We start from the raw sequence: 22,311 nt of genomic DNA on the forward strand, positions 1-22,311 counted from the left end.
GCCAGGGGCTGGGAGTGTTGGAAGTGAAAGGTTTATCAGCATAACTTCACAAATAAGCATTTTAAACTTGCTTGAAAATAATGGAAGCCACCCCACTCCCCCCACCCCCCCGCCCCCACCTCCCCGATTAATTTTGCAGCGTTTAATCAGCCTTCCTTGTCCACAGTATGTTGCAAGGTTCTGGCCTTTTTCTCCTAGCATGCTTCGAACAGACACTGCCCTCAAGGTGTGTTGCAAGTCCCAGATGTTCAGAATGATACCGGGGCTAAAAGGGTTACATTATGAGGATGGGTTGCACGGATGAGGCTTATATTCCCTCGTGTACAGAAGGCTAAGGGATGATCTAATTGAGGCATTTAAAATGATTAATGGATTTGATGGGATAGATAGAGAAAAACGATTCCCTCTGGTGGGGAGTCCAGGATACGGGTCATAAGCTTAAAATGAGAGCTCGGATGGTCAGAGGGGCTGTCAGGAAGCACTTCTTCACACAAAGGGCCGTGGACATCTGGAATTCTCTCCCCCAAAGAGCTGTTGAGGCTGGGGTCAATTGTCAATGTGAAAACTGAGATTGACGATTTTATTGGACAAGGGTATTAAGGGTTACAGACCCAAGGAGGGAAGATAGAGTTTCAATACAGATCAGCCCTGAACTAAGTGAATGGCGGGACAGAGTCCAGGGACATACTCTTGATCTTATGTTCCGATGATTTCAACAATAATATAAGAAATAGAAGCAGAAGTCGGCCATTCGGCCCCTCGAGCCTGCTCCACCATTTAATAAGATCACGACGATCTGATCTTGGCCTCAGCTCCACTTCCCTGCCCACTCCCCATAACCCTTGACTCCCTTATCCCTCAAAAATCTGCCTATCTCCACCTTAAATATATTCAATGTCCCAGCCACCACAGCTCTCTGGGGCAGAGAATTCCAAAGATTCACGATCCTCTGAGAAAAGAAATTCTTCCTCATCTCCGTTCTAAATGGGCGACCCCTTATTCTGATTCCCCCAGGAGGGGAAACAGTTTTAGATACAGATCAGCCCCGAGGGGCACAGACTGAGTGCCACACTACGTTCCGATGATATCAACAATCCCACACATCCTCCCGCCCCCGCGTACCTTTGGCGATCAGCTCGGCGATGTCCTGGTCGAAGCCCAGCTGGTGGCACCTCCTCCAGAGCCCGGCGTTGGTGGAGTTGTACATGCGTCCGCACTCGTCGGCGGCGCTCATGGCGAAGAGCTGCCGCCGGTTGCGGGCGACCAGCAGCTTCTCCTCCCAGCGGTCGAGCCGGCTGCGGCTGGCGCGGAGCGGCAGGTTGTTGGAGGTGTAGATGAAGCCGGGGTGGTTGGTGCGGCTGGCGTAGTTCCTGCACCTCTCCCGGTGCCTCCTGGCGTCCGTCTGGTACCAGTGGTCGGAGCAGATGGCCACGGCCAGCATGCCCAGGGCGCACAGGGCCATGGAGAGGCCGGCGTACAGCAGGAGGCGACCCGCTGCCATCTCGGTCACGCCACCGTCTTCAACATCCCAACAAAAAAAAAATGGCAAAAGAAAAACAAAGAATAGGGAAGATTGCAAAGGTGGAGAGGAGAGGAGAGGGGGGCAGAGCTATACGCTGTCAGCCTCTGCGATGGGGCATCGCCTCACACGGATTGCCCCCCTTGGCACGACGATGGCACGGCACGGCTTGCCTCAATGGGCTGGGGACATGAGCAGTCTCAGCATCTTCCTTCTCCCAGCTCACAATCCCAGCCCTTCCACCATTCCAAAGCGATGTATCTCCTGCCTCTCTCTCTCGCCACCTGCAAATCTCCCCCAAAAAACACAGCACACAGGTTGGAACAAAGCACCAGGCGCTTTCTTTGTTTGGGGTTTTTTTTGTGGGGGGGAGGAGGAAAAGCAATGGCACAAGCCCTCCGAAGAATCAATTGCATCCACGCACACACAAACACAGCAACCCCTGGCAATCCTGCAGCCCCGGACTGAAAATCTGCCAGCAATAAGAATACAACAGAGCCAGGCACACAGAGAAACCCTGATGTCATTGAGCCGAAGGCTGGATCATATTTTATTTAGCCACCTCCTTAAAGCGAGGACGTCCCGCTGTCCCGCTCCACACTTCAATGTTCCAGCAATGTTCCCTTCTGATTCACCATGTGCATATTCTGGGTTATACAATAGCCAATATAAAACTAACCTTCCCTCTCACTCAGCGACACCAAATCCCAGCTATAAAACCTCAGGCAAGCCACGCCTCGACAGTATATCTATCTATATATGACTATTAGTATTGCACCAGATTGATGTGTTTAATATCGCGGCGGTATCTTTGCAGTTCTGGAAAGGCTCGCTGACAGATGCGGTTTTATTTGGGTTCATAGACGTGAATTGAAACGCGCTTTAAAGCAACACTGCGCCGCAAGCAGGAGGGCGAGGGGTGGGGGGGGGGGCAATGTGTTTGCGTCTTATAATTGAAGTCCTGCACCGGTAGAAACGGATCATCATTTCTAATTCATCATTACAATTATACACCTGTCCGGTTAACTCACCAGAGAGCAGAAATAATCCGTAAAAGGGGATCATTTAGGATTCATCTTTAAATATCATCATGGAATTCCCCTGAACATCTTTCTTGCTGCTTCTACCATGCCTCAAAAACAATTGCCACAGGCTGGAGCAGCGATGTCCTAAGGGGCAGCGTGCGGTCCCAGTGGGAGACTGGAGGGTGGCAGTGTGCGGTTCCAGTGGGAGACTGGGGGGCAGGGGGGCAGTGTGCGGTCCCAGTGGGAGACTGGAGGGTGGCAGTGTGCGGTTCCAGTGGGAGACTGGGGGGGCGGGGGGGCAGTGTGCGGTCCCAGTGGGAGACTGGGGGGGCGGGGGGGCAGTGTGCGGTCCCAGTGGGAGACTGGGGAGGAGGGCAGTGTGCGGTTCCAGTGGGAGACTGGAGGGGGGCAGTGTGCGGTCCCAGTGGGAGACTGGGGAGGGGGGGGCAGTGTGCGGTCCCATTGGGAGACTGGAGGGGCAGTGTGCGGTCCCAGTGGGAGACTGGGGAGGGGGCAGTGTGCGGTCCCATTGGGAGACTGGAGGGGCAGTGTGCGGTCCCAGTGGGAGACTGGGGAGGGGGCAGTGTGCGGTCCCATTGGGAGACTGGGGGGGGCAGTGTGCGGTCCCAGTGGGAGACTGGGGGGGTCAGTGTGCGGTTCCAATGGGAGACTGGGGAGGGGGGCAGTGTGCGGTTCCAGTGGGAGACTGGAGGGGAGCAGTGTGCGATCCCAGTGGGAGACTGGGGAGGGCAGTGTGCGGTCCCAGTGGGAGACTGGGGAGGGGCAGTGTGCGGTCCCAGTGGGAGACTGGGGAGGGGGGCAGTGTGCGGTCCCAGTGGGAGACTGGGGGGGGGGCAGTGTGCGGTCCCAGTGGGAGACTGGGGGGGGGGGCAGTGTGCAGTCCCAGTGGGAGACTGGGGAGGGGCAGTGTGCGGTCCCAGTGGGAGACTGGAGGGTGGCAGTGTGCGGTCCCAGTGGGAGACTGGGGGGGGGGCAGTGTGCGGTCCCAGTGGGAGACTGGGGTGGAGCAGTGTGCGGTCCCAGTGGGAGACTGGGGAGGGGGGCAGTGTGCGGTCCCAGTGGGAGACTGGGAGGTGGCAGTGTGCGGTTCCAGTGGGAGACTGGGGGGGGCAGTGTGCGGTCCCAGTGGGAGACTGGGGGGGGGGGGGGCAGTGTGCGGTCCCAGTGGGAGACTGGGGTGGAGCAGTGTGCGGTCCCAGTGGGAGACTGGGGAGGGGGGCAGTGTGCGGTCCCAGTGGGAGACTGGGAGGTGGCAGTGTGCGGTTCCAGTGGGAGACTGGGGGGGGCAGTGTGCGGTCCCAGTGGGAGACTGGGGGGGGGGGGCAGTGTGCGGTCCCAGTGGGAGACTGGGGAGGGGCAGTGTGCGGTCCCAGTGGGAGACTGGAGGGTGGCAGTGTGCGGTCCCAGTGGAAGACTGGGGGGGGGGGGGCAGTGTGCGGTCCCAGTGGGAGACTGGGGAGGGCAGTGTGCGGTCCCAGTGGGAGACTGGGGAGGGGCAGTGTGCGGTCCCAGTGGGAGACTGGGGAGGGGCAGTGTGCGGTCCCAGTGGGAGACTGGGGAGGGGGGCAGTGTGCGGTCCCAGTGGGAGACTGGGAGGTGGCAGTGTGCGGTTCCAGTGGGAGCCTGGGAGGGGCATTGTGCGGTCCCAGTGGGAGACTGGGGGGGGGTGCAGTGTTTGCGGTCCCAGTGGGAGACTGGGGAGGGGGGGCAGTGTGCGGTCCCAGTGGGAGCCTGGGAGGGGCAGTGTGCGGTCCCAGTGGGAGACTGGGGGGGGGGGGGCAGTGTTTGCGGTCCCAGTGGGAGACTGGGGAGGGGGGGCAGTGTGCGGTCCCAGTGGGAGACTGGGGGGGGCAGTGTGCGGTTCCAGTGGGAGACTGGGGGAGGGGGCAGTGTGCGATCCCAATGCCTTGCTCACAGTTTCAACCTGCCCAATACTTTCTCCCGGATGGGCTGCTCCAAGGTTACAGAGCCCCACCAGCCCTGTACACTGGGGGGGGGGGGAGAGGAGCACCCTGCACAATGGAGGGGGGGGACCCTGTACACTGGGGGGCAGCACCCTGTACAATGGGGGGGGGCACCCTGTACACTGGGGGGGGGGCCCTGTTCAATGCGGGGGGGGCACCCTTAACACTGGGGGGGGCATTCTACCCAACACTGGTCGTCAACCCAACATTCCGAGCTCGCCGGTGCTGGCTGGAATGGGGTTTAAACTTTTTACCTACGAACAGAGCAACAGGAGGAGGTCATTCAGCCCTTTGAGCCTGTTACGATGTTCAATGAGATCATACCTGACCTGTGACCTAACTCCAGAAAGCCTCCTTTGCCGCATAAGAATACCTGCTGACCCAGAGGCGGGAATACTAACCCTGAGCCAGTGGTCACTCTAACCTCCGCTGAATGCCATGTTATCGTCTCCATGCACTGCCCAGAGTGGGGCCAGCAATATTCAGCAATGGCTCACTTCTCCTCACACTCGACTCCCCCCTGGCAGTGGCAATCCCACCGGGAACCTGTCCCCCATCAATACTGACCCCCGGCCCAGGGAAGTGGGGTCAGCGCAGGTCTGGAGGGCCCCTCCCTCACCGCAACTCGGCCCCAAGGAGCAGATTCCGGGTTGGCATGGGTTAATACATTTCCTGGGCCAGCATCATTGGTCAGGGATCGAGGCACTAGTGGTAAGAGAGGAAAAATTAATCTCAGAGAAACGTCAAGAGATGGGAATGATTAAAGGGGAGAGTCACAAAGAAGGCAACATAAACAGTCTAAAATCCTTCAGAGAGGCACCTCAATCCATTAGCAACCATTGACAAGGCTGACAGGCAGAAGATTAAGAAGTAAGAGACAGAATTAGAGGCAGATGTTGGGCTTGAGGTCACAGTTGAGCTGTTCTGTCACGGGTTGTCCCAGCCCCACGATACCTATTGGCAGCACATCCTTACAGCACATGGCAAGCACTGAGTCAGACTTGGTGAAGACATTTCTCCACAGCCATTGCCACATAAAAATCTTGCATTTCTATAGCGCCTTTCACATCCTCATGACGTCCCAAAGCATTTTACAACCAATGAAGTACTTTTTAAGGTGCAGCTACTGATGTGGTGTTACGAAATGCAGCAGCCAATTTTCACACAGCAAGATCCCACAAACAGGAATGAGCTAAATCGCCAGATAATCTGATTTTGGTTGAGGGGTCCACTACAGCTGCAACACTGGCATCTACCCAACAATGTGGAAAACTGCCCAGGTATGTCCTGTCCACAAAAGCAGGACAAATCCAATCCGGCCAATTACCGCCTCATCAGTCTACTCTCAATCATCAGCAAAGTGATGGAAGGTGTGATCGACAGTGCTACTCACCAATAACCTGCTCACTGATGCCCAGTTTGGGTTCCGCCAGGGCCACTCGGCTCCAGACCTCATTACAGCCTTGGTCCAAACATGGACAAAAGAGCTGAGTTCCAGAGGTGAGGTGAGAGTGACTGAACCTTGACACCAAGGCAGCATTTGACCAAGTGTGGCATCAAGGAGCCCGAGTAAAACTGAAGTCAATGGGAATCGTGGAAAACTCTCCACTGGCTGGAGTCATACCTAGCACAAAGGAAGATGGTTGTGGTTGTTGGAGATCAATCATCACAGCCCCAGGACATCGCTGCAGGAGTTCCTCAGGGCAGTGTCCTAGGCCCAACCACCTTCAGCTGCTTCATCAATGACCTTCCCTCCATCATAAGTGTTATGTATTTAACCCCTTGTAACCTACATCACACCTGACCACCAGAGGGCCTACCTGTTGGAGTTCCAAGGGATCCCAGCATTCCTTAGGAGCACAGTACCTGCACTCTGGAATCTTAATAAAGGAGCTAAGGTCACACTTGCTCATTACACACAGTACTCAGTCTGATCATTTATTATGAGTGTGACAATTAGCGACGAGGTAACGAATAACTGCGCGAAAATGCAAAGAACAGTCAGCATCCTGGAGAAGTTCTCAGAGGGGACAATTGAGAGGCCTTCGTGGAGAGACTCGACAATACTTTGTGGCCAATGAGGTAGAAGGGGACGAGAACACTACCAAACAAAGGGCGATCCTCCTAGCTGTCTGTGGGGCTACAACCTATGGCCTCATGAAAAATCTCCTGGCCCCGGAAAATCCACCAGAAAAATCCTACAAAGAATTGTGTATGCTGGTCCGGGAGCACCTAAATCCTAAGGAAAGCGTTTTGATGGCGAGATATCGGTTCTACACATGTCAACGATCGGAGGGCCAGGAAGTGGTGAGCTATGTTGCTGAATTAAGGCGCCTTGCAGGACATTGTGCATTTGAGGGATTCCTAGAACAAATGCTCAGAGACTTTTTTGTACTGAGCATCGGACATGAGGCAATCCTTCGCAAACTGTTGACTGTAGAAACTCCTAATCCAAGTAAAGCCATAACGATAGCCCAGGCATTTATGTCCACCAGTGACAACACCAAACAAATTTCGCAGAACAAAGAAGCTTCGGCCAGTACTGTGCATAATGTAACGTCGGTTTTGAGCAGAAATGTACATGGCAGAACGTACACGCCGGCTGCTTGTACCCAGAGTCTGCCGTCATCTGTTAATGCGAGGCAGTTAACACCCTGTTGATGTTGCGGAGGTGATCATCGGCCCCATCAATGCCGCTTTAAGCACTATGCGTGCAATGGTTGCAGAACAATGGGACACCTCCAACGAATGTGCAGGCAAGCTGTTGCAGAGGAAGATCAATCCACAGTGGATCAGACGGAATTGGAAACTCGTACTGAGGAGGCAGAGGTGTACGGGGTACACACGTTCACGACGAAATGCTCACCAATAATGTTGAAAGTTGAACTGAACGACATTCTAGTATCTATGGAGCTGGACACGGGGGCAAGTTTGTCCATAATGAGTAAAAAGGCCTTCGACAGGCTGTGGGGGAAGAAGGCACACAGGCCCAAGCTCAGCCCCATTCACACCAAACTAAGGACTTACACAAAGGAACTAATCCCTGTAATTGGCAGTGCTGAAGTCAAAGTCTCCTATGATGGAGCAGTACACGAACTCCCGCTGTGGATTGTGCCAGGGGATGGCCCCACGTTATTTAGTAGAAGCTGGCTGGGGAAAATCCGCTGGAACTGTGACGACATCCAAGTGCTTTCGTCCGTCGACGACACTGCATGTACCCAGGTTTTAAGCAAGTTCCCATCGTTATTCGAGCCAGGCATTGGAAGCTTCTCGAGGGCGAAACTGCAGATCCATTTGGTTCCCGGTACGCGACTCATCCACCACAAGGCACGGGCGGTACCGTACATGATGCGTGAAAAAGTGGAAAGCGAGCTGGACAGGCTGCAATGCGAGGGCATCATTGCACCGGTGGAAATCAACGACTGGGCCAGTCCGATTGTTCCGATACTCAAGGAGGACGGTACGGTTAGAATTTGCGGGGACTATAAAGTAACGATTAACCGTTTTTCACTGCAGGACCAGTACCCGCTACCCAAGGCAGATGACCTATTTGTGACTCTGGCTGGAGGGAAGAAATTCACCAAGCTGGACCTGACTTCGGCCAACATGACGCAGGAGCTGGAAGAGTCTTCGAAAGGCCTCACCTGCATCAACACGTATAAAGGTCTATTTATTTACAACCGGTGCCCGTTCGGGATTCGGTCGGAACGGAACATGGAGAGCCTGCTAAAGTCGGTTCCTTGCACAGTGGTCTTCCAGGACGACATATTGGTTACAGGTCGGGACACCATGGAGCACTTGAAGAATCTGGAGGATGTTCTTAGTCGATTGGATCATGTGAGGCTCAGGTTGAAACGCTCGAAGTATGTTTTCCTGGCACAGGACGTCGAATTCTGAGGAAGGAGAATTGCAGCAGATGGCATCAGACCCACCGACACCAAGTCAGAGGCCATCAAGATCGCGCCGCGACCACAGAACGTGACGAGCTGTGGGCGTTTCTGGGACTCCTTAACTACTTCGGTAATTTCCTACCTGGGTTAAACACCCTGCTAGAACCCCTACATGCTCCACTGCACAAGGAAGACAACTGGGTGTGGGAGAATTCACAAGAGGCTGCCTTTAAGAAAGCCAGAAACTTATTGTGTTCTAACAAACTGCTTGTCCTGTATAACCCATGTAAATGATTAGTGTTAGCTTGCGATGCGTCGTCATACGGGGTCGGGTGTGTGTTACAACAGGCTAATAAATCGGTGATTTTGCAAACGGTTGCGTATGCATCCAGGAGCTTTTCCAAGACTGAAAGGGCCTACAGCATGGTTGAAAAAGAGGCTCTGGCGTGTGTTTACGAGGTTAAAAAAAATGCACCAGTACTTATTTAGCCTCAAGTTCGAGCTTGAAACTGACCACAAGCCGCTCATATCACTATTCTCAGAGAGCAAAGGGATTAATACCAATGCCTCTGCCCGCATCCAAAGATGGGCGCTCACGTTGTCGGAATACAACTATGCAACAGACCGGGCACAGAGAACTGCGCTGATGCTCTCAGTCAGCTACCATTGCCCACCACCGGGGTGGAAATGGCACAGCCAGCGGACTTGCTCATAGTCATGGAGGCATTTGAGAATGAGAAGTCACCCGTAATGGCCTGCCAGATCAGGACCTGGACCAGCCAGGATCCTTTACTGTCTTTGGTAAAAAACTGTGTCCTCCATGGGAGCTGGTCCGGTGTCCCAGTGGAGATGCAGGAAGCGATTAAGTCGTTCCACAGACGCAAAGACGAGTTGTCCCTGCAGGTGGACTGTCTTTTGTGGGGCAATCGCATAGTCTTGCCCAAGAAAGGCAGGGACACATTTATTTGTGAACTGCACAACACCCACCCAGGCATCGTAATGATGAAAGCCATAGCCAGATCCCATGTGTGGTGGCCCGGCATTCGACTCAGATTTAGAGTCATGTGTGTGCCAGTGCAACACTTGCTCTCAGTTGAGCAATGCACCCAGAGAGGCACCGCTAACTTTGTGGTCATGGCCATCCAAACCGTGGCCGAGGATCCATGTAGACTATGTGGGCCCATTCCTTGGCAAAATGTTTTTGGTTGTCGTGGACGCTTACTCAAAATGGATTAAATGTGCAATAATGTCTGTAAGCACATTCTCCGCCACCATTGAAAGCCTACGAGCCATGTTTGCCACACACGGCTTGCCTGATGTCCTAATCGGCAACAACGGGCCGTGCTTCACCAGTGCTGAACTCACGGAATTCATGACCCGTAACGGGATCAACCATGTCACATCTGCCCCGTTCAAGCCCGCATACAATGGCCAGGCAGAACGGGCAGTTCAGACCATCAAGCAAAGCTTTAAACGCATGTCGGAAGGTTCCCTGCAGACCTGGTTGTCCCAAGTACTGCTCAGCTACCGCACCAGATCCCACTCACTCACTGGGGTTCCCGCAGCTGAGCTGCTCATGAAAAGGGGCTCTTAAAACAAGGCTCTCTCTTATCCACCCTGATCTACTTGATCACATGGAGGACAAGCGGCATCAACAGAGTGTGTACCATGACCGTGCAAATTTGTCACGTGATATTGAGATCAATGATCTTGTGTTTGTGCTCAATTATGGACATGATCCCAAATGGCTCGCTGGGACGGTCACAGCCAAAGAGGGGAGTTTCAGGTCAAACTGATGAATGTACAAACACACAGAAAACATTTGGACCAAATCAAATTGCGGTTCACCAACAGCTACGAACAACCTGAAGAGGACACCATCAACTTTGACCTTCCAACACACACACACAAGTGGCAACTGACATCACAGTTGACCACGAAACCGAACTCACCACCCCCTGCAGCCTGGCAAGGCCAGCTGCCCAACAGCCCAATGAAGAAGTGACCAACCCAACCACACCAGCATTTATACCGAGACAATAGACAAGGGAGCGCAAAGCCCCAGATCGTCTCACCTTTTAAATAAGTGTTCTGTTGACTTCACGGGGGAGTGATGTTATGTATTTAACCTCTTGTAACCTGCATCACACCTGTCCACCAGAGGGTCCACCTGTTGGAGTCCCAAGGGATCCCAGCATCCCTTGGGAGCACTGTATATAAGCAGGCCACCCACGAGATATCTGCACTCTGGAATCTTAATAAAGGAGCTAAGGTTACACTTGCTCATTACACACAGTAGTCAGTCTGACCATTTATTATGAGTATAACAATAAGGATAATGGAGCAGTCCATACCCGCATGCAGCAAGACCTGGACAACATTCAGGCTTGGGCTGATAAGTGACAAGTAACATTCGCACCACACAAGTGCCAGACAATGACTATCTCCAACCAGCGAGAGTCTAACCAGCATCCCTTGACATTCAACATCATTACCATCGCCGAATCCCCCACCATCAACATCCTGGGGGGTCACCATTGACCAGAAACTTAACTGGACCAGCCACAAATACCATAGCAACAAGAGCAGGTCAGAGGCTGGGTATTCTGCGGCAAGTGTCTCACCTGACTCCCCAAAGCCTTCCCACCATCTACAAGGCACAAGTCAGGAGTGTGATGGAATACTCTCCACTTGCCTGGATGAGTGCAGCTCACGAAGCTCGACACCATCCAGGACAAAGCAGCCGCTTGATTGGCCCCCCATCCACCACCTTAAACATTCACTCCCTCCACCACCGGTGCACCGTGGCTGCAGTGTGTACCATCTACAGCACTGCAGCAACTCGCCAAGGCTTCTTCGGCAGCACCTCCCAAACCCGCGACCTCTACCACCTAGAAGGGCAAGGGCAGCAGGAGCATGGGAACACCACCACCTCCACGTTCCCCTCCAAGTCACACACACCATCCCGACTCGGAAATATATCGGCTGTTCCTTCATGGTTGCTGGGTTAAAATCCTGGAACTCCCTTACAGCACTATGGGAGTACCTTCACCACACGGACTGCAGCGGTTCAAAAAGGTGACTCACCACCACCTTCTCAAGGGCAATTAGGGACGGGCAATAAATGCTGGCCTTGCCAGCGATGCCCACATCCCAGGAACGAATAAAAAAAACATATTAGCCAGGAAAATTCCCATGCTCTTCTTCGAAATAGTATCGTGGGATCGTTTACCTTCCATGAATGCTAATGAGGCTCAAAATGGTCTGGGCCTACCAGTGGCACTATGAGCAGCCCAGAGTCTGCGCTGGGGGATTGTGGTATCTAGTACTCCTTAGTACAAATTACACAGCTGACTGCTATAAACAGGGAGTATTAGCTCCCAAATGCTGGTGGCAGATCAGGCGTCTTCTCCACACACTGAGTGGGGTCACCAAGAGGTCTCTCTTTCTCTCGCTGTACACTGTCCTGCTTTTACAATGCTAGCTGATCGCCCATTGCTTGGGTAGCTTGGGATATACACTGTTTTATGATGATAGGAGAGCATCACACCAGAAGACCAATGGCGGCTTTCACCCTGCAAAATTTCTTGCCCTGTGCCCCGATTGGGGGCAGTAATCATTTGGTGGCGGGGCTTCCTGTGCCCGGCACACAAGCCCCGTCCCTGCCGGTAAATTGGGCTTACCGTCCCTCAGAGGAAGTGGGGCACAATCTCGCACGCTCCTTTGGGGCGGTTACCGGGACTCTACTGGGGCTTAGCTTAATGGGGAGGGCCGCTGCGCACTCTGCAAGGCCCTCTGATTGCTTCAGCTATGCCACCAAGGCAGTGTGGAATCATGCTAGGGTCACCATCGTAGAGCCGACCTGAGAGTTGGCAGTCAAAAAAACGTGGCGGCCCATGATGCTAGCACCCTCCCCTTTAAGGAGCGCCCCAAGAGCGGATGTTGGCCAGCCTCAATACGCGCAGGGCAATTAAAGGGTCAGTGCAAGGCAGTGAGGGTTCGCCACACACGGCAATGAGGTAATCGCCGGTTGCGCGGCAGTCTGGGGCGGTAACCGCGGTAGAGCTCCCCTCCCCCAGGCGAAAAGTCTCCTCTGCCCCGTTAGCATTCCTGGATGCAATAACGGGACCATAAAAAGGGGCAGTTTTGCCCCATGATGTCTAATGCTGCACTATGAGGGGTGGGAGGGGCGGGGGAGGTATTAACTCGGCATGTCCCTTTAAGGGGGAAAAGTTGAATTGCTGTAAAAAGGCACATCTTGAGGTCAATCGGGGTTAATATTGCTGGCGAGGGATACTGGTTAGATTGGCGGCTACAAATTGACGGGGTTTACATGCACCCTGACAGCAGTTATACCATTGGACAGAGTATTAATCAAGAAATAATAGGAGCTGGTAACAAAGGTAATACAATAATCGTGGGGGACTTTAATCTGCATATAGATTGGGCAAATCAAATTGGCAAAGGCCGTTTAAAGGATATATTCAAGACAGTTTCCTAGAACAAACCAGGGAACAGGTTAATTTAGATCTTGCTTTGTTTAATGAGACAGGGTTGACTCGTAATCTCATAGCAAAGGATCCTCTAGGGAAGAGTGATCATAATATGATAGAATTTCACATTGAGTTTAAAATTGACATTCTTAACTCCGAAACTAGTGTCATAACCTTAAACAAAGCCAATTACATCGGTATGAGGGGTGAGTTGGCTAAGGTAGGTTGGGAACTTAGATGAAAAGGTATGATTGTAGATAAACAGTGGCAATCATTTTTTTTAAATTGCAAAATTCTCAACAAATATAATTTCATTGAGAAATAAAAATGTCATGGCAAAAGTGATTCATCTGTGGCTAACTAAAGAAGTTAAGGATAGTATTAGATTAAATTAAGAGGCTTATAATGTTGCAAAGAACAGTAGTAAGCCTGAGGATTGGGAGAGCTTTAGAAACCAGCAAAGGATGACCAAAACATTGATACCAAGGGAGAAAACACAATCTGAGAGTAAATTCGCAAAAAATATAAAAACATATAGTAAGAGCTTCTATAAGTATGTAAAAGGAAGAGAGTAGCAAAAGTAAGCATTGGTCCCTTAGAGGTTGAGACAGGAGAAATTATATTGGGGAACAAGGAAATAGCAGAGACTTTAAACACATATTTACAGTAGAAGACACAAAGATTTTATCAAAAATAATGGGGAACCAAGGGGCTAATAAGAGTGAAGAACTTAATGAAATTAATATCAGCAGAGAAATAGTACTTGAAAAACTAATGGGTCAAAAAGCCAACAAATCCCCTGGAACTGACTGCCTACATCCCCGGGTTCTAAACAAGATGGCTGCAGAGATAGTGGATGCATTGGTTGTGATCTTCCAACATTCCCTAGATTCTAGAATGGTCCTAGCGGATTATAAGGTAGCAAATGTAACACCGCTATTCAAGAAAGGAGGGAGAGAGAAACCGGGAACTACATCATCGGGAAAATGCTGGGATCCATTATTAAAGAAGTGGTAACAGAGTACTTAGAAATCATAACATGATTAGACAGAGTCAACATGGTTTATAAAAGGTAAGTCATGTTTGACAAATTTATTAGAGATTTTTGAGGATATAACTAACAGGATAGATAACAGGGAACCAGTGGATGTAGTATATTTGGATTTCCAAAAGGCATTAGATAAGGTGCCACATATAAGGTCATTAAGTAAGATGGGGCTGGGATAATGTATTAGCATGGATAAAGGATTGGTTAACAGACAGAAAATGGAGAGCAGGGATAAACGGGTCATTTTGATATTGGCAGACTGTAACTAATGGAGTGCCGCAGGGATCAGTGCTTGGCCCCGAGCTATTTACAATCTATATTAATGACTTAGATGAAAGGACCAAGTGCAATGTATCCAAGTTTCCTGATGATACTAAGCTTGGTGGAAAAGTACACCTAGCTTAGAGACTGCATGGATGAACTACAACAATTGTACATCCCTGTTTGGCATAAAAATAAAAAAGGGAAGGTGGCTCAACCGTGGCTATCAAGGGAAATCAGGGATAGTATTAAAGCCAAGGAAGTGACATATAAATTGGTCAGAAATAGCAGCGAACCTGGGGACTGGGAGAAATTTAGAACTCAGCAGAGGAGGACAAAGGGTTTGATTAGGGCAGGGAAAATAGAGTACAAGAGGAAGCTTGCAGGGAACATTAAAACAGACTGCAAAAGCTTCTATAGATATGTAAAGAGAAAAAGGTTAGTAAAGACAAACGTAGGTCCCCTGCAGTCAGTATCAGGGGAAGTCATAACGGGGAACAAAGCAAGGGCAGACCAATTGAACAAGTACTTTGGTTTGGTATTCACTGAGGAGGACACAAACAACCTTCCGTATATAAAAGGGGTCAGAGGGTCTAGTAAGAAGGAGGAACTGAGGGAAATCCTTATTAGTCGGGAAATTGTGTTGGGAAAATTGATGGGATTGAAGGCCTGATGGTCTGCATCCCAGAGTACTTAAGGAGGTGGGTGGCCTTGGAAATAGCGGATGCATTGACAGTCATTTTCCAACATTCCATAGACTCTGGATCAGTTCCTATGGAGTGGAGGGTAGCCAATGTAACCCCACTTTTTAAAAAAGGAGGGAGAGAGAAAACAGGGAATTATAGACCGGTCAGCCTGACATCGGTAGTGGGTAAAATGATGGAATCAATTATTAAGGATGTCATAGCAGCGCATTTGGAAAGAGGTGACATGATAGGTCTGTTGTAGGCATTAGGCACCCTAGGGCAACGGCACCTGTAGGATAAGGTTAGAACTACACCTGTAGTATAAGGTTAGAACTATATATGTAACTTGTACCATAAAATGGCTACCAGTGAAGTTTCAAGGGATTTCTGTTAGCTGAAATACTTGTTGTTTCCCACACACAGGACTAACAGCAAACTCTGCAGGTGTCTCTAATCAGCCAGGCCTCAGGACTAAATGTTCTGGTGAAAGTAAGGACAATACGACTCTGTAGCAGGATTGAGATAAGGAGGCTACCCAAGGACAGCATGCAAGGACAGTAAGATAAGGGGGGCCTGGGCCATGATACAAGATACATGAATCATTCCTAGCAACACATCTCTTAGCAACACATCTCTTAGCAGCACATGAGCCACTTTCTGTTTAGAAATTAACTCTATCTATTGGTCTAATTGAATCTATAATCTATATGATTGGATAGTGTCCAGCCGAAATGGGCTGATGGAACTGTAGTAAACTGTTGTAAAACATATAAAAATCCATGAAACCCTTTGTTCGGCGGAGAGTGGAATGCCCGGAGTTAACCAGAGGCTCTCTCCCCACCGGTGTAATAAAGGCCGCATTGGCGTTGGAACCGACTCTAAGTGTTGAGTGATTCTTCTGATAAAACACTAACACTAACAGGTCCATGGATTTGTGAAAGGGAAATCATGCTTGACAAATCTTCTGGAATTTTTTGAGGATGTTTCCAGTAGAGTGGACAAGGGAGAACCAGTTGATGTGGTGTATTTGGACTTTCAGAAGGCTTTCGACAAGGTCCCACACAAGAGATTAATGTGCAAAGTTAAAGCACATGGGATTGGGGGTAGTGTGCTGACATGGATTGAGGACTGGTTGTCAGACAGGAAGCAAAGAGTAGGAGTAAATGGGTAATTTTCAGAATGGCAGGCAGTGACTAGTGGGGTATCGCAAGGTTCTGGGCTGGGGCCCCAGCTGTTTACAATGTACATTAATGATTTAGACGAGGGGATTAAATGTAGTATCTCCAAATTTGCAGATGACACTAAGTTGGGTGGCAGTGTGAGCTGCGAGGAGGATGCTATGAGGCTGCAGAGTGACTTGGATAGGTTAGGTGAGTGGGCAAATGCATGGCAGATGAAGTATAATGTGGATAAATGTGAGGTTATCCACTTTGGTGGTAAAAACAGAGAGACAGACTATTATCTGAATGGTGACAGATTAGGAAAAGGGGAGGTGCAACGAGACCTGGGTGTCATGGTACATCAGTCATTGAAGGTTGGCATGCAGGTACAGCAGGCGGTTAAGAAAGCAAATAGCATGTTGGCCTTCATAGCGAGGAGATTTGAGTACAGGGGCAGGGAGGTGTTACTACAGTTGTACAGGGCCTTGGTGAGGCCACACGTGGAGTATTGTGTACAGTTTTGGTCTCCTAACTTGAGGAAGGACATTCTTGTTATTGAGGGAGTGCAGCGAAGGTTCACCAGACTGATTCCCGGGATGGCGGGACTGACATATCAAGAAAGACTGGATCAACTGGGCTTGTATTCACTGGAGTTCAGAAGAATGAGAGGGGATCTCTTAGAAACGTTTAAAATTCTGATGGGTTTAGACAGGTTAGATGCAGGAAGAATGTTCCTAATGTTGGGGAAGTCCAGAACCAGAGGTTACAGTCTGAGGATAAGGGGTAAGCCATTTAGGACCGAGATGAGAAGAAACTTCTTCACCCAGAGAGTGGTGAACCTGTGGAATTCTCTACCACAGAAAGTTGTTGAGGCCAGTTCACTAAATATATTCAAAAAGGAGTTAGATGTAGTCCTTACTACTAGGGGGATCAAGGGGTATGGCGAGAAAGCAGGAATGGGGTACTGAAGTTGCATGTTCAGCATGTTGCATGAACTCGTTGAATGGCGGTGCAGGCTAGAAGGGCCGAATGGCCTACTCCTGCACCTATTTTCTATGTTTCTATGATTCGATGTGAAGAGGATGCAAAGAGCCTGCAAAGGGATGTGGACAGGTTGACTGGGTGAGCAACAAGGTGGCAGATGGAGTATAATGTGGAGAAATGTGAGGTTATTTACTTTGGTAGGTAGATTAGAAAAACAGAATATTTTTAAATGGTGAGAAACTATTAAAAGTTGGTGTTCAAAGAGATTTTGGTGTCTATGATTTTGCATGCAGGTAAAGCAAGCAATTAGGAAGGCAATGGCATATTGCCAGAAGGTTGGAGTACAAGGGTAAGGAAGTCTTGCTACAATTGTACAGGGCTCTGGTGAGACCACATCTGGAGTACTGTGCACAGTTTTGGTCTCCTTATTTAAAGAAGGATATACTTGCCTTAGAGGCAGTGCAACGGAGTTTCACCAGACTGATTCCTGGGATGAGAGGGTGGCCCTATCAGGAAAGATTGAATAGATTGGGCCTATACCGTCTGGAATTTTGAAGAATGAGAGGGAATCTCATTATAACATAAGTTTCTGAGGGGGACTGACAGGGTAGCCGCTGATTGTTTCCCTGGCTGGAGAGTCTAAAACTACTGGGCTTAGTCTTAGGATAAGGGGTCAGCCCTTTAAGACTGCAATGAGGAGATATTTCTTCAGTCAGAGGCAAGTGAGTCTTTGGAAATCTCTGCCCCAAGGAGCTGTGGATGCTCAGTCATTGAGTATATTGAAGGCTGAGATAGATAGATTTTAGGACTCCAGAGGAGTCAAGGCATATGGGGATAGGGCAGGAAAGTGGAGTTCAGGTAAAGCTCAGCCATGATCTTATTGAATGGTGGAGCAGGCTCGAGGGGCCGAATGGCCTACTCCCGCTCCGAATCCTTATATTCTTAAAGGGGAGGGGTCAGATTACAGTATAAAGGGGCGGGGTCATGTTATACTATAAAGGGGAGGGGTCAGATTACATTTTAAAGGGACGGGGTCGGATTACACTATAAAGGGGCGGGGTCAGATTACACTATAAAGGGGCGGGGTCAGATTACACTATAAATGGGAGGGGTCAGGTTACACTATAAAGGGGCGGGGTCAGATTTATCTATAAAGGGGCGGGGTCAGATTAAACTATAATGGGGCAGGGTCAGATTACACTATAAAGGGGAGGGGTCAGGTTTCACTGTAAAGGGGAGGGTCAGATTACACGATAAAGGAGAGGGGTCAGATTATACAATCAATGGGCAGGGTCGGTTTGCACGATTTAAGGGAATGGGTCACATTGTACTATCAAGGGGAGGACGTGCTTATTTGCAACAGAAAAATGCTCTGATTGGGTCCCCTTAATCACATGACCTGATTGCTGATTGCTTCCCTTGGAAGTCAAGGCACACCCAAGTTTCTCTGGAATGAGTAATTAGACCCTCACTGCCGACACAATCAGTGACTTTGCAAAGTGTAATTCCAGCCATTCTGACTGCCGACTCCAGACAGGAGAGAGCTCACTCTCACAGGTTAAGACCTCACCCTTCCTCCAACCTTGCCCAAGTTCCTACCCTATCCCAGCCCATGTTCATGTCCCATCCCAGCCCAAGTTCATGCCCCAGCACAGATCAAGTCATCCTTACCACCCACCCCTCCCGCAGCCCCACCTTATATGGGGCATTGTATGTGGGTCACGCATTGCTAACAGGTTTATTGGGTATGAAGTGAATTGTGACAGTGCCGTGACTTCCGGATTTCATCCATCATCATCATAGGCAGTCTCTCGAAACCGATGAAGACTGGCTTCCACTCTAAAAGTGAGTTCTCGGGTGACTGAACAGTCCAATACGGGAGTGGGACAGATAGTCGTTGAGGGAAGGGGTGGGTGGGACTGGTTTGCCGCACGCTCTTTCCGCTGCCTGCGCCTGGTTTCTGCATGCTCTCGGCGATGAGACTCGAGGTGCTCAGCGACCTCCACTTAGTGCGGTCTTTGGCCAGGGACTCCCAGGTGTCAGTGGGGATGTTGCATTTTAATCAAGGAGGCTTTGAGTGTGTCCTTGAAACATTTCCTCTATTACCTGGGGCTCGCTTGCCGTGTTGGAGTTCCGAATTGAGCGCTTGCTTTGGGAGTTTCGTGTCAGGCATGCGGACAATGTGGCCCGCCCAACGGAGCTGGACAACGTGATCCCCTTTCCATACTTCAGGCACCTATTATCAGCAAGGGCAGACATCGCCGACGAGGTTCAACACCTCCTTCAGTGCGCCAACGCAGCCGTCGGCCGCCTGAGGAAGAGAGTGTTCGAAGATGAGGCTTTCAAATCTGGCACCAAGCTTATGGTCTACAGGGCTGTGGTGATACACGCCCTCCTGTATGGCTCAGAGACGTGGACCATATACAGTCGACACCTTAACTTGCTGGAGAAATACCACCAACGATGTCTCCGCAAGATCCTGCAAGTCCTCTGGGAGGATAGATGCACCAACGTCAGTGTTCTCGATCAGGCCAACATCCCCAGCATCGAAGCACTGACCACACTCGACCAGGATTTCATGCACTCCAATTATGTCACCTGTCATGTTTGTAACTACAATGTAACACCACTGTATTACTGTATACACTCAACTTAGATGCACACCTTGACCATAAGGGGTGAACTTGTGGGAGACACTCCATACCTGATCACACAGGTATATAAAGGGAGGTCCTACGCAGGGTCATCACTTGGAGTCCTGTAATAAATAGTTAAGGTTACAGAGTGACCTTGTTCCTGGAATGTGCCTCGTGTGGTTTCATACTGTAGAGTAAGGACTTTACATCACCAGTCACACACACACCGAGCTTTCTGAGAAATTGGGTGTGGGTGTAAAGGGGGTGGGGTTGGAAGTATGTGATCTGTCTTCCCTGAGTTCCCACTCTCTCACTCCCCTTCCATCCCTCTCCCCAGTTCTGTCTCTCCATTCCTAGTCTCTCCTTCCCCAATCTCTCCTTCCCCAATCTCTCTCTCCCTCCCCAGTCTCTCTCTCTCTCTCTCTCCCAGTCACTCTCTCTCTATCTCCCCAGTCTCTCTCCCTCCCCAGTCTCTCTCTCCCTCACCAATCTCTCTCTCTCTCTCGCCCCCAGTCTCTCTCTCCTTCTCCTGTCTCTCTCTCTCCCCCAGTCTCTCTCTCTCTCTCCCTCCACAATATCTCTCTCCCTCCCCAGTCTCTCTCTTTATCCCTGTCACTCTCTCTTCCCCAGTCTCTCTCTCGCTCCGCACTCTCTTTTCCCCCCAGTCTCTCGCTCTCCCCCCCAGTCTCTTTTGCTCCCTCGCATGTCTCTCTTCCCCCCTAGTCTCTCCCTCCGCCCCCCCCCCAGTCCCTATATGTCCACCCCCAGTCATGTTACTTTACAAAGGGGAGAGGTCAGATTACACTATAAAGGGGACGGGTCAGATTATTCTAATAGGGGAGGGGTCAGGTGTAGGGGAGAATGAAAACCCCCTCATTTTACCCAGAAGGAAAAGAGCTGTGGGATCAGTCTGTGCTGTGAATTGAAACCGATAACAGTTTGACCTTGGCAGAGCAGTGATTGGACGGGGGAGGACACCGGAGGGCCAATGGTGAGACAGAGTCAGTCCGAAGCATGGGGCTTTCAAGCCAATGGGAGAGCACTTGCTCGAAAACTGTGGGACTGACGCACAGCCATTATCGGACTATTGTCTTCCCCATGTTTACACTATGGAGGAAAATTATGCAAACCTTAGAAAACTAGGGAACGCAAAACAAACCAAGGGCCTACACAATGGCTACAGGAGGCCAACCCAATCAACACCCACTCAAACCTTGAGTAAGTTAGAAAAACTGAATTGGAGGAAAATTATGCAGACCTTAGAAACCAGGGAACCCAAAACAACCCAAGGGCCTATACAATGGCTACAGGAGGCCAATGCAATCAACACCCACTCAAACCTCGAGTAGGTTAACATCAGTGGAAAAAAACCCACAATAATCTAAAACTGCTGCATTTTTCAAAATCACAAAGCCCACCAATGGAAAGAATCGATTTCAGCAGGAGAGGCGGACTGGATAAACTGGCTATAAAAAGGGGTTTCTGACATAGTGTGGGTGGTTCCCTGCCCTCGTCATCCAACAACCACAACCAGCAAGACTCTCGACACTGAAGGAAAACCAGTGTCCGAAGACACCGAAGATAGAAGAAACAAACCACCAGACTGCAGAAGGCACAGTAGTGAGTATAACCTCTGGTCCCCAGAACCCACAACTCATTTAGGCCAGGAAAGGTGGGAGGTTGGGCATTGTACTGCTAAACTTGTGTAAAGGTTTCCGTTGTGTCCATTTAGTGGGATTTAGGGGGATTGTTTTGTTGGTGTATTGCTGTTTGTTGAGATACACCTTGTCAAATAAATTGGAAGCCTAAAGTTCTTCTTGGAATCACCTTGTCTAAGTTCTATTGAATTACATCTCCTGATCGTGAGTCTTATGTCAGAACAGTGTAAGTGAAGCTAGGAGCACCTCGAAAATGCTCAACTGTGTGTCACAGGCTAGGGAAGAAGGGGTTGGAGTGTTTGACACTCACAGGTGCCTCACAGGCTAGGCATAAGCTGTAGGGACGCACGAGTCTCAAAACCCCCTTCATAAGCTGTGGACACAGTCTCTCCAGGAGTACTCTTGCAGCACTCAGGGTACCTTACAGGCCAGGCATAAGCTGTGAGGGCAGAAGCCCAGAGAGAGACACCCAAGGCACAACAACACTCCCCGAGAAAACCCCTTACAAGGTTACATGATAGCGGGATTGGGTCAGAACACAATATAAAGTGGAAGGGTCACATTACTTTCAATTGGCGGGGTCAAATTACACAACGAAGGGGAGGTGTCAGGATGACTGTGTAAAGGGGAGGGATCATATTATACTATAAAGGGGAGGGGTCAGTTTGAAGTATTAAGGGGCGTGTTCTGGTTACAGTAAAATGGGAAGTGCTCACATGACACTACAAAAAGGGAGAGGCTATACTTCCCTATAAAAGGGTTTGGTCAGATTACAATATAAAGGGACGGGGTCAGATTACACTATAAAGGGGAGGAGTCAGATTACACCATAAAGGGGAGGAGTCAGATTACACTATAAAGGGGAGGATTCAGATTACACTATAAAGGGGAGGAGTCAGATTAAACTATAAAGGGGTGGAGTCAGATTACACTATAAAGGGGAGGAATCAAATGACACTATAAAGG

General features: G+C 50.2%; 1 protein-coding gene across 1 annotated transcript in view; it reads right to left on the reverse strand.

The window, feature by feature from the left end:
• The window catches only part of LOC139281533 (transmembrane protein 178B), a 632,140-nt gene extending 630,157 nt beyond the window's left edge, over positions 1 to 1,983 (reverse strand). The window contains exon 1 of the mRNA XM_070901700.1: positions 1,123 to 1,983. Within this exon, the coding sequence (XP_070757801.1) occupies positions 1,123 to 1,501 (379 nt within the window). The 5' untranslated portion in view covers positions 1,502 to 1,983. The remainder of the gene's footprint in view (positions 1 to 1,122) is intronic.
• Positions 1,984 to 22,311: the final 20,328 nt, after the last annotated feature.

The sequence above is a fragment of the Pristiophorus japonicus genome, chromosome 15 (genome assembly GCF_044704955.1).
Source record: "Pristiophorus japonicus isolate sPriJap1 chromosome 15, sPriJap1.hap1, whole genome shotgun sequence".
Lineage (NCBI taxonomy): Eukaryota > Metazoa > Chordata > Chondrichthyes > Pristiophoridae > Pristiophorus > Pristiophorus japonicus.